The 12,628-nt window shown below is 42.3% G+C and overlaps 1 protein-coding gene across 1 annotated transcript in view; it reads right to left on the bottom strand.

Annotated features, from left to right (window-relative positions):
* The window catches only part of ddah1 (dimethylarginine dimethylaminohydrolase 1), a 117,491-nt gene extending 108,104 nt beyond the window's left edge, over positions 1-9,387 (bottom strand). Inside the window, exon 1 of the mRNA XM_041840111.2 lies at positions 8,796-9,387. Within this exon, the coding sequence (XP_041696045.1) occupies positions 8,796-9,089 (294 nt within the window). The 5' untranslated portion in view covers positions 9,090-9,387. The remainder of the gene's footprint in view (positions 1-8,795) is intronic.
* Positions 9,388-12,628: the final 3,241 nt, after the last annotated feature.

Here is a 12,628-nt window from a genome sequence, read left to right as displayed (position 1 = left end):
ATCCTCTCTCCTCGTCACGCTGCTTGATCTGGTTAAGGTGGGTTTTTCTGTCACGATCGTTGGTTAGAGAGGACCAAGGCGCAGCGTGTTGAGCGAACATACTTTAATAGTGAAGTGCAAACACGAATACAAAACAATAAACGATACGTAACGTCCTCAGACAATGACTGACAAGGAACAAAAACCCACAAACACAAGGTGAAAACAGACATTATAAATATGGCTCCCAATCAGAGACAACGAGCCAAACAGCTGACACTCGTTACCTCTGATTGGGAGTCACTCATCCAAACAAAGAAATACAACCACATAGAACAACCCAACCAAACAGAACACAACGAAACGAACACACCCTGGCTCAACATACAAAGTCCCGGAGCCAGAGCGTGACACCCACGCACCGCTACTGAAATTAAACTATACTAAAACCAACCATTATAACCCTTAGTGTTGGTCTGCAGTTTATTCAGGTCATGAAATTAAAGCCAAGGGAAGGGAAGTGTCTCTTAGACCTTACAATAGACACACTTGAAGGAAGAGTCTACTTTCATGTCTACTGTCTAGGTAAACTATTTCCCCTGCTCTGTCTGTCCCTCCAGGTGACCTGCTGCTGTTACTTAGTACAAACAGAGGATTCCTTCCTCTTCCTGTCTGGGTTCCTCTCTGGCTTCTGTCTGTCACACACACACACTCTAACTCTCTCTGGCCCTCTGTGACCTGAAGGCAGTTTTCCCAACCCAACCCTGCCCGCCCCCTATGTCTCTCCTCAGGCCGACATGCCAGACCAGATGTTCGCACACCCCCGGTGACAGTTGACCATGACCTCGTTGCCCTAGAGCTGAGAGGGATTCCTGTTCGCAAGTGTCCCGCAGCTGTCTACCAGCCCAGGGAGGGGAGGGGAGAGGGGAGCTGGGGGGCGAGAGAAGGGCAGAGTGGGTCTATGGTCAGGGGTGGTGGTGGAGAGAAAGAGAGAGATTGGTCTGTTCACATGGCACTCCTTACACAACCCTGAAAGACACACGACCGGCAGAGGGCCCTGTGTTGTATGTCTGTCTTAAAAAAAGACAGTAGGAACGGTGAGGGAGAGAGGGAGAGAGAGAGAGAGAGAGAGAGAGAGAGAGAGAGAGAGAGAGAGAGAGAGAGAGAGAGAGAGAGAGAGAGAGAGAGAGAGAGAGAGAGAGAGAGAGAGAGAGAGAGAGAGAGAGAGAGAGAGAGAGAGAGTGAGAGAGAGAGTGAGAGAGTGAGTGAGTGAGTGAGTGAGTGAGTGAGTGAGTGAGTGAGTGAGTGAGTGAGTGAGTGAGTGAGTGAGTGAGTGAGTGAGTGAGTGAATGTTTGAGAGAGAGAGAGAGAGGGCAGAGAGCGAGAGGGAGGAGGGAGAGAGAGAGAGAGAGAACAGATAGATGATAGATATGAGATAGTAAGACAATGTGCCAGAGAAAGACAGAAATAAAGATGGATAAACAAAAAATAGAGACCTTCTCCAACCCAAACCTGTGTAGACCCCAGCAGGTTAAACTGGTAGGATTAGGAATGTTTCAGTAAGTTGGGGAAAAACTTGACCCTGCCTGTCCCATATGTACTGTAGCTGCTGGGTTCAAGACACTCCCCCTCACTAGCTCTGTGATGGACATGAAATTTTGGATGACAGTAATTGGTCAGCCAAATAACCGTAGTCACCGTAATAACCATTTGTGCCTCCGCACATTGACTCTGTACCGGTACCCCCTGTATATAGCCTCGCTAATTATTTTACTGCTGCTCTTTAATTATTTTTTATTTAATTTAAAAAATATATATTTATCTATTTTTTACTTATTTTTCTTAAAACTGCATTGTTGGTTAAGGGCTTGTAAGTAAACATTTCACTGTAAGGTTACCTGTTATATTCGGCGCATGTGGCAAATACAATTTGATTTGATATGATTTTTAAGACATTTTCTCCTCTCCTCAGCTCCTGACTGCATGTGCTGCCATAGAAATAGAATGAATAGAACAGGCATCCCCATTCAAGTCAATGATTGCATAATACAACACCAAAGTTTCATCACGTTGTTAAGAGTTCTAGTTACCGCAGAAACGGACTCAACCGCACGAATGCCCGGACGTTCCATTTGCCCGGACGAATGCCCCCCCTCTTCATTAATAACCGTCAGTTACACGGTTATACAGTAATTGTGCCAGCCCTACCCCTTCCCCTCCTGTCCCCCCTCCTTCAGACACGGTTGTCAAGGCCCCCAGAAGGAAACCAGGTCGATTCCGTACAGGATGTCTTATAAAACTGGAGAGCAGCGGGAGATCCGCATCTGCAGCCTGTCTAGTCAAAACAGGGCCTCTGTGCTGTCTGGAGCTGGGGCTGGCTCGGGGTAAATGGTGCTGTGAGGGATGACCGGGGAAGAAAGCAGGACAGGGTGGGGATAAATAAACTATAAAGAGCTCCTGAGCCTAAATATTAGGTCTGGAGAAGTGGGCTTAGATATTGTGTGTGTGGAGAACAGGCAGACTTCCTCTATCCATCCTCTTCCTGAAGTACAACCTCAGTGGTATTATGACTGTGTTATGACTGAGGTTGTTGTGGTCTTTTCAGTTGAATATTAAATGGGTACTAACCTGCTATTAAAAGGTCACTGTCTGGCTCTGGCTACATGTGTGTCTATTTATGAACTAGGTGAATATGAAGCAAAGCTATATAAACAGCTATATAAACAACAGCATGTAACATCGCCCCAATATGTTACAAATCACAGGATGAAAATCCACCATAACAACTATCCCATGAATCTTATCAGAGTGAGTAATCACACATGGTTAGCCTTATTAAGTTATTTGTTATGAGCTGTATTAAAGGGATACTTCAAGATTTTGGCAATGAGGCAGATGAACTCATGGATACCATTTTTATGTCTCTGCGTGCAGTTTGAAGGAAGTTGCTAATTAGCGCTAGCACAATTGCTAACTAGTGTTAGCACAATGACTGGAAGTCTTCGGTATCTGCTAGCGCGCGATGACTTCAGTCATGGCGCTAAAGCTAGTTAGCATTAGCACACAAAACAACCTCTAACTTCCTTAATACTGGACGCAGAGACATAAAAATGGTATCCACGAGTTCATCGGACTCTGGGGAAGTAGATACCAAAATCATTAAGTATCCCTTTAAGGAAAGGTAAACACAGAATCATGGATGGAGCAACTTCACCAGTGAAGCAGGCCAGGTCAGGCAGCCATCACATAAGGAGCTATCGCAGAGCAGAAAGCAGCATCTCTGAAGTGTGTTTACAGGCTTTGAAATTAACTCTGATCGCTCCAGTGAGAATAATGGCAGATAAAGATTGAAGAGGTGGGGGTTGGGCTAGGGGAGGGGAGGGGAGGGTGGACTCCTCTCTGTCTCCTTAAACGTGAGGAGCCGTAGCCTCACTGTCAGAGCGACAGCAACAATAACCATCAGAGTGCAGTATTCTGGCTGGGGCAGAGTAGGTGATTGATGACTCAGGCTCATCAGACCGCATCAGGGGAGCAGATAAACACTTTAAGAAGCCTGGAGGGAGGGGGGACTATTTACCTGACATAGTTATAGCTGAATGGAGAGCGAGAAAGAAAGAAAGAGAGCTAGACAGAGAGAGAAAGAACGAGAGAGAGAAAGAAAGAAAGAAAGAAAGAAAGAAAGAAAGAAAGAAAGAACGAACGAAAGAAAGAAAGAACGAAAGAAAGAACGAAAGAACGAAAGAAAGAACAAAAGAACGAAAGAAAGAACAAGACAATGTGGTAAAGGATAAAGTGAGCTATAGGTACAAAAACACTAAACCCAAACAACTCTGCATGGCCTAAACTATCCCAGGTTTGGATAATTGAGCCTCAATCTTTTTTCGTCTTTATTCTCCTAAACTGAGTTAATAAGCTCATTAAAACAGGAAATTGAGAAGTTCTCTGTGTTACTCTAGATAAGAGCTTCTCTGAATGATATTCTGCCAACAGCCGCATCACACACTATTCATTTAGTAATATTTTTGGCATGGCCTATTATAGTGATAAGGGATTGGAGTTTGATTAAGAGTAGATCAGTTTTGCTGATAGCTAATGTCTGCTCTCTCTAGCAATTGTTGCCTCCCTGACCTTCAACTGTCACTTCAGTTTTTTGTACTAATATGTATATTAAATATGCTAGAGTCAATAAGAGCCAAGGAAGACGTCTCCTTTAATGAGGCCATTGATGTCAACATGGAAGGTTTCAACTACACACACAAACATATACAATCACACATGACACAAGCATTCTTGCTCGGTCGCACACACACACAAGTGTACACATGCACACTCACACTATTCCTTGAGGTCTGAAAGCCACATGAGTAATACAATCCTAATGCACTCTTAACTGAGAGTATCCATCAATATCGATCGATAAGGCCCCCGACCAAGAAATCTATCTCAATGTCTGCTGCTGCTGCCAAAGCTAATGGTTCAGACAGGACTTCTTAATTAGGCTGGGTTTGGTCAGGGCCCAGCCTTGCAGACCCTACATATCATCTGAATAGTGCTTCACAGTTGATATGAAATATATTGCAAACTCACAGAGGCCTTGAGCTGTGCACTTTTTCTACTCCATCAGATTCAGGATGGGTACACTTGTGAGGAGATTATAGTACGTTCACAGTGACAACTTCTGGCGTGCAAACGTTGAAGTTTTAATGAATGGGTTGAAAAACAGTAAAAACGCAGTCTAACTTGACTTAGTTGTTAATAGAAGGCTATGCTCTTCAGACATCATCATAGTAATCATAACAAACTTTACTTATGAAACAGGCTTTAAAAGGGAATCGCTGTCACGCTTGTGATGTTTCGTTTCTGTTGCTGAGAACACATGGAACACAGAACAAGGGAAACCCTTTGTTAGAGGGGACTACATTAAACCAACACAAACCCTTGGCCTGTCATACACACACGTCAGCTCTATTACCCACAGACAGGCACACAAGGACAAACAACCCCGTGAGAGAAGAGTCAGTGGGAATCCATATCAAACACAACTCCCATTGCGTAACCAATAGCCAAAACCAACTGAAGGGTAAACCCCACAGTTATGCACGAGCACCAGATAAGATAGTGTGATAATTGCTGTATGGGGAGAGGAAACTTTGCCTGCAGCATACCTTTACCTGCTTGGACAAATGTATCTGTCAATCACTTTCAAAATATTTGAGCTGCACTTGATGTAGTTGGCAATGGAACTATTGTACTAGCCCAAAAAGTACAAACTCCAAGCTAATCTCAATAATCAGATTTGATTACTATGCATTTGACCCAGGCCTGGTATTGGTAACTTAATGTACCACCTGAATGTCCCGTGGTTTGTTCCAAATGATAAATCTTGAGTGAACCCACCCAGTTCATAACTAACCAGAATTAACAGCTAGGAACCAAAGGTCAATTTCTGTTATCAGAAATCCTGAACTCTGCCAAACAAACACCGTATCTTCCTTTTGGAGGTGACTTCTTTATATACTAAAGGCAGGGGTGAAAGTAAGGTGGTACGGTACGGCGTCCCGGCAAAATAAATAGTGGGGTTACACCGTACCGGTAAATCACAATAATTAACACAAAATGCCAAGGAAACTACAGTATAGACTATTACACCATTATTTAACATTACCGCATGTCAGCCGCATGAAAAATGTGTGGTACACGCTCTTACATTTTCTTAAAGTGGAGATGAGTGGCTGATACAGAGACACCGTGGAGAGCAATGGATGCAACAATTCAGGCTACAAGTGTAGGCCTAATGAAAATAACAGGATGTCATAACAATACACATTTAGGTGTTTTGCAACAGATGTGCAATGTTTGGATGCTGAAATTATTTTGTGAGTGGACAAAAGTATGCGGGTAGCATACAGGAGCACTTTTTTGATGTGATTGTTTAACAAACAGATAAAAACATCATGACTGGTTGTGTTTGTGTTACATTAAAAGGTAATACATGTTAAAAGTTATCAGACTAATCTTTACTAGGCCTACTAAGATACACAGAGATCATATGACATTAATAGGGATTCTATATGTAATTCTATGATTGGCTATAAAAACATGTTTGCATGCATCACCATGCGCACACAGGGAGTCCGTACCGGTAAGAAATTAAATCTACCTTCACACCTGAATAAAGGTACCATTAATCCTTATTTTGAGTGGATTACATTTTGATTATTAATCTCACATTGACTACCATAATGGGTTTTATATACCCATTTTACAATTCAATTATCTTTGTTGAAGAAGTCTCTGGACTTCACAAGGATAAGCCAGATCATACATTCTGTCAATTGTCCACTGGTTTAATCTTGGTAAAGCTAATCTAAACCTCTGAAGTGAAGAGCATACAGTAGAAATAGCTTCCACCATTGGGTTACATGAGGCCAGGATTTATTCCACCATTGGGTTACATGAGGCCAGGATTTATTCCACCATTGGGTTACATGAGGCCAGGCTTTATTCCACCATTGGGTTACATGAGGCCAGGATTTATTCTGATATTATCTTTCTGGACTGAACTGGAGGAACCCTGGTCTTTGTCCTCATCAGTCTGTTTCTAAAACAAACAGTAAGTTCTCTTCTTAGGTCATTTAAGGATTGCTTACGCAACAAGCAGTCAGATTCTCTCTCCATCTCTACAGTCTTCTCATCAGAGCACTAATCTATCAAACAAATTTTAGACCAAATCCCTATTACTGATGAAACTGGTAGAAACCGAAAGTCTATAGGAAGTCAAGTACATCTAAACAGTATATTGGCAGTGGCAGTCACAAATTACTTGCTGAGAGGGCTAGGATCTGGGATACAGAGAAGGATCAGAAGACTGTACTTTCTTCCCCATGGCCCAGCCAATAAAGCTTGGTTAAACCAGTGAATGCTGCGCCCACGTTGACACACACACACATACACCGATAGGCTATAATATAAGCTTCTTACGGATGCTGCTGGTGGACTCATTTACCTCTGGGATTCTGGGATCAGAAGACAGTGGCTGGGCCAATTAGAGAGAAAACAGCCTGTTTGTTTGGCATTAGAAAGACAGGAAGAGAATCCACATGAAAGACCGTAGAGGCATGTTAAATAACCCTGTGGTTTAAACAGTAAATGTGTTGTGTGATAACGATAGATTCTTCGAACTCAGGTTAGAGAGGATGGCATTTGAAGTTTAACTATACCCTTATAAATGTAACTGTAATCCATCCAGTCTTATTAGTACCACCTTTTTTGTGCGAGGCATCGGACAGCTTTTTCACACGCGTATCCAACCCGGGCTGTCCGTGCGACTAAAAAGCACATTACTGTAGCTCACAGAACTAAATCCTGGGCTCTAACACCAGTCTTCAGTTCTATTAACACGAGGATAGTTCACTGATCCACCTCTGCTAGACTTCACAACCTCAGTAACCCCCAGCAGCTGTGTGATCCAAGTCACGGCACCAATGTGACCAACCGTGTATCGATTCCAGGTCTTCTGCCCAACTGTAATACTTAGACTTGGTAGGGCATTACGACTCTTTATGTCATGGTCATAAAGACTTCATGAATGGTAAATGTTACATCATCACAACTCCAAGTAAACCATACCTTTTCCATTTGATGCAGCAATACACCACATTACATGGAGACACTAGTCAGACCCAAAATAGTCCTGCTGACCAAACCTTTGACCAATACATGTCCTGTATGTCAAGAGCCATTATGATCACCAGGAGGTTTACAGATCAATAACCTCTCCCACTGGTGTGGCCGGGGCCCATTAGCAGCCCCTGAGCCCAGCAGAGGTGACTCTGATGCGATACGACATGGGCTTTCACAGAGCCCGTCCGACCGTCAAACACGCTGCCACCACACAGACTAAATGGAACCGCACAGTCAGTCTGCAGCCCATAAATACTGTGAATAAATGTAGTCTGTTTATATTCACACAGTCTTCATTATTAGGGTACACGATTAAGTAAACAGGCAGTAAAACAGGCAGTAAAACCTCCCTGTCCATAGCCTGCTGTTTGTACATGCATAACTTATTGGTGTGAGAGTATGTAGTTTATCATATGGACATACTCATATAGCATACTACTATTATGGGGAAAAGAGCAAAAAGGGCTTTTTGCTTTCAATGGACTGACATGCATTGCACTAATCTGCACGCAAGAGTTCTCTGCCTAGGAATTATGACTGTTTCAATGAATGCATCTATTTTCACAGATCAGATGATGACATGCCTCCTCATTACTGAATGTGCTCTAGTACTGTGTGCAAACAGGAAATCACAGACTACAACCTAATATCTGTTGACAGCTCACATCTGACTAGACAGCTGTCAGTATTACCCATATCAAAGGTTATGTTAGAAAACAGTTTTTTATTAAGAATCGCATTTTCCAACATACATCATGTAGCTAGTGAACTATGCTCATCATGTACTCTATTGTTATAACAGACAAATATCGAGTTCTGCCAGGAATCAAGACATAAATTAAAACTTCAGTTGGACAGTGGTCCTCCTGTGACTGTGTGATCATATCTGGTCGTCTTTCCAAGGGCGTTGCCGTTCTGATGATGGCTAATCACATATCCCTTCCTTTGTATAGTAGGCTACCGTTACATTGTAGCTATACAATCTCGAAATGGCGCTCTGACAGTGATACATATACCATGCATTATGAACCAAAGATGACAACAGTAGACCATATACGTATAGATCCATACTCCAAATAAGCACATGGTCAACAGAGACATGTTTTTCTAAAATAAATAGATACTTTATTTACCTCTTTCCTTCTGCTCTCTGCCCCGGGTCTGGTGATCAGAGCCGTGTCACCGCAAACCACTGCAGCATCCTCCACGAACACACAGTCCGGGAGCGACTCGTCGGCGGGGAGTTCGATCACCTCCAGCCCGAGTTTCTGCTTCAGAACCCCGACGTATACCTCATGTTCTCGCTGAGCTTTCTCCAGGTCCACGTCCGAAACGTTCATCCTCAGTGCCTCTTTGGCAAGGGATGAGGGGATAGCTCGAACAACGGCGTGAGTGAAGTTACCAAAACCTGCCATCACACCAGCCATGTTCCGTTGATTGTTTTTACCCTCAAATTGCTCAAACAAATAGCTCGAACAGTAGGCTATTCTAAATGTATGAGAGAGCGAATGTTGTGGTTGTCTTTCTGTTGATTAAGCTTTGTTCGTTTGTTTTTCTTTTGGTTCTTTTTTTATTTACTAAACTGACATCTCAACTCAAATAAGCAACAAGCAAGAGACAACGGTTTGATGACGCGCACTAACAAACCATGAGGTGAACGAATGTAACCGCTACAGTATCGATTCCTGGTGAAGCCACAGCACAGCCGGACATGTGACAGACAACGTGGCTCGTAAACAGCACAAGCAGGTTGAGACGCACTGACTGGCCCTAAGTGACTTTTTAACAACGTTCTATCATCGACGAACAAACGGGTTACAAAATCACTACAATGTCTAGACGTAAAATAATGTCAGTTAAGGCTAGTGCATAATCATTAATCAAACCGTTACTAAAATGTAGGCTACAGCCACGTGGGTGTTTCGCAGTCGTTTCATTCAAATAGCAAATCTATATGAATGTGTACATTTCATAACCATATTTTGCAAAGTTGATATAAAATATTATGGTCACTGTCATCTCTGGCATATTATTGCAATAGGCCTACCTGCCAGTTTAGCAGGTGTCAATGCCAAAGCAAAACAAAAGAAAGAGGCTGGAAAACCAGTGATTTTTCCATGTAAGAGGAATTTATATGGGTGTTATGAAACCATTGAGCTCTCTACTAATGACAGTAATTTCCTATCCCTGGGTGACAATAACCCTTCCTCCTCCACCACTGCTCAGAACAAAGTGTGCTTCTTTGACAAGCTATTCCAAGCCATGGTGTATTTCCACTAAGGACTTACCCCAGTGTTTTACCCAAAAGGCTTAGACTCAATGGGCCATGGCCGACATGGAGCCACTGGTACTTTTCAGTTGTTAAAACATGGGTTAACACCTTCCACCATTAACACCTTCTCACAAAGAACTGTCTTGATGATGCAGAGGTTGTTGATTCTACTCTTCACAAGTCCTCAGTGTCAGCCCTAGCTATACAGAAACAAAGTTACCAAAAAATAACACTAGAGCTTACATTAACATAATCACTGGTGACACACTGGTGCTGCATTGGGAAAAAAACATCACTTTCCTATACAACTGCCTAATGGTGTTGAGACTACAGCGTCCCCCAGCATATCACAGTGTACGGCAATAATGGAATAACATATATTCACAGTGAACAAAACACATATTTCAAAATAATTTCTAATGTCAGCGTCCACCAGCATATTATTTTCACAATGAATGGGAATAACAGATTTCACATCCACACTGAAATATGAACAAAGCACATATTTAATTTCTCTTATATTGGTCGTCTTAATATAAGTCATAAGAGACTGGTGGGAAAGGAGAGTTGAGAGTTCTTCAGCTTCTTATGGCCAGTGAATGAGGGAGTGTATTGTATATATCTGCCCTGTACTGAGTGTGCAGACCAGGCAATGAAGGTATTCCTATTCCCTGTGGTGCCATCTAAGGAAGCCTCTGGGGTCGGCATTGAATGGAATGTTTCTCCAGACTTCCCATAGCACATTCTTACATACCTTCTGTCTTTTCTTGTTCCAGATCAATTCGATTATCCTGACTGAACTCCCTAGCCTGACGACTCACACTAAATTATTCCGCTGCTGACTTTCGCTTCATCATTTAGTCTGAGACTGCCATCATTGAAGTATTTTGTGGTGACGATGGACGTTGTACAAAACAAAGTCTCTAACCAATCAGAGTATCAAAGCCAATGACGAATTTTCAAACTGCCGCTTTATCCACTTGTCTTCTGGCTCTGGTCCAACCTGTCGGTTTCTGGACCAATCAGGCAGCCCTGAATATGTTCGTATTCGATGAAGGGTCAGGGAGGTACACAGATCCAGACTCATTGCAGAGAAGAAACTAACATCTGTAGGTGTGGCGTAGCGTTTGGCCAGAGCAAGGAGTCTGGGTAGCCAGTCAATGGACTCCCTGCTCCGTCCAAACCCCCAGCCCCCCATTTATTTTTTCTCTATTCCACATTGTGTATGTCTGACTCTGTCTGGCATGGTCTGCCCTAGAAATCTCTCTCTCTCTCTCTGAAGTATTTGGGTTAGACTGAAGGAAAACCCTCGTCGGCATACCTGGTACATTCTGAGAATCTGTGTACATCCCAAATGGCACCCTATTCCTTATATAGTGCACTACTTTTGACCAGGGCCCATAGGGCTCTGGTCAAAAGTATGCACTATAAAGGGAATAAGGTACCATTTGGGACGCAGACTCTGAGATCTGCCATAAAAATGAGTGAAAGGCAGAGACGCCCCATACACCACCTGCTGTTGATTTAAACCCCCCAAAAAATACCAACCTTTACTCTCTCTAGTCATGCTAACATAGGGATACTATGTAGTTTTCAGTGGCACATGACCTTAAGGTTATGGCAAAGGCGCCAAGTCTTTCTACTGAATCAGATGTAAATGATCCATTCTTCTTACACAACAGTAGTACAGTAGTGCAGTGTTTACCCTACCATTGTATATATATATCTCACATACCCACTGCCTAAAATAGTTTTGCTTCTATTGGTTTCAATGGACAACTTTGGTGCAAGGAGCCCTAAATGTTGTTTTGGGGGCCTTTTACAATTCTGGATACTATTAAAAACTAAAAACAATGTTTTTGGTGGGATAGGCATTGGTCTGAAGCCGAAAAATAAAGGAAATTCATGAGCACTGCAATGCCTACTCCACCAATGCTCTACTAAGGTTTTCCAGCACACAGCTTTGACCTACTACAGTTGTTATGTTGGTCTATTACAATCAAATCCATTTTTATTTGTCACATGCGCCGAATACAATAGGTGTAAGTAAAATGTCCTAAATAAACTAAAGGAAAAATAGTAACACAAAACTATGTGTGGGCAGGTTTCTTAGGATTCAAACCTTCTCAAACAGCCTAATCCATACTCTTTGAGGAGGTGCTTCCACAATAATGTGATTTGTACCACATACAAGGTAAAGTATTGGATTCTTCACACACCACACTAATCCCATTCCACTACATTTTCAAGGTTTTTATTATTATATGAAAGCAAGCGTTGCTTTTATACTTACAATACCATCATGCTTGATTGAGCAAGCTGTTTTGTCTTGTAATAATGTGGTGCCTGCCTGTATTTACTTAAACCTTTGTTTTAGCAATACTTAAGTAATTGAGATCATTTTAAATGTAATAACACTTTTTTTGTTGGACACAGTCACTCATATATAGAGGCTTATAGAGCCCATCTCCATTCCTGATTTCTGTAACCATTACCTGTGTAATACTGACATAAGTTCAGAAACACTTGGTCCTGTTTTATCAATTGCTGTGCGGATCAATGGGCAGTTCATTACCTCTGTCAAATGAATATGGGGCTTAAAGTTGTGTGTATTTGTATTTCTTTTTGCAATAAAGATGGTGACGCTACAATAATACACATTTACAATAGGCCTATATCTAAAAATACATACAG

Source organism: Coregonus clupeaformis, chromosome 20 (assembly GCF_020615455.1).
Source record: "Coregonus clupeaformis isolate EN_2021a chromosome 20, ASM2061545v1, whole genome shotgun sequence".
Lineage (NCBI taxonomy): Eukaryota > Metazoa > Chordata > Actinopteri > Salmoniformes > Salmonidae > Coregonus > Coregonus clupeaformis.
This window is presented reverse-complemented; position numbering and strand designations above follow the sequence as displayed.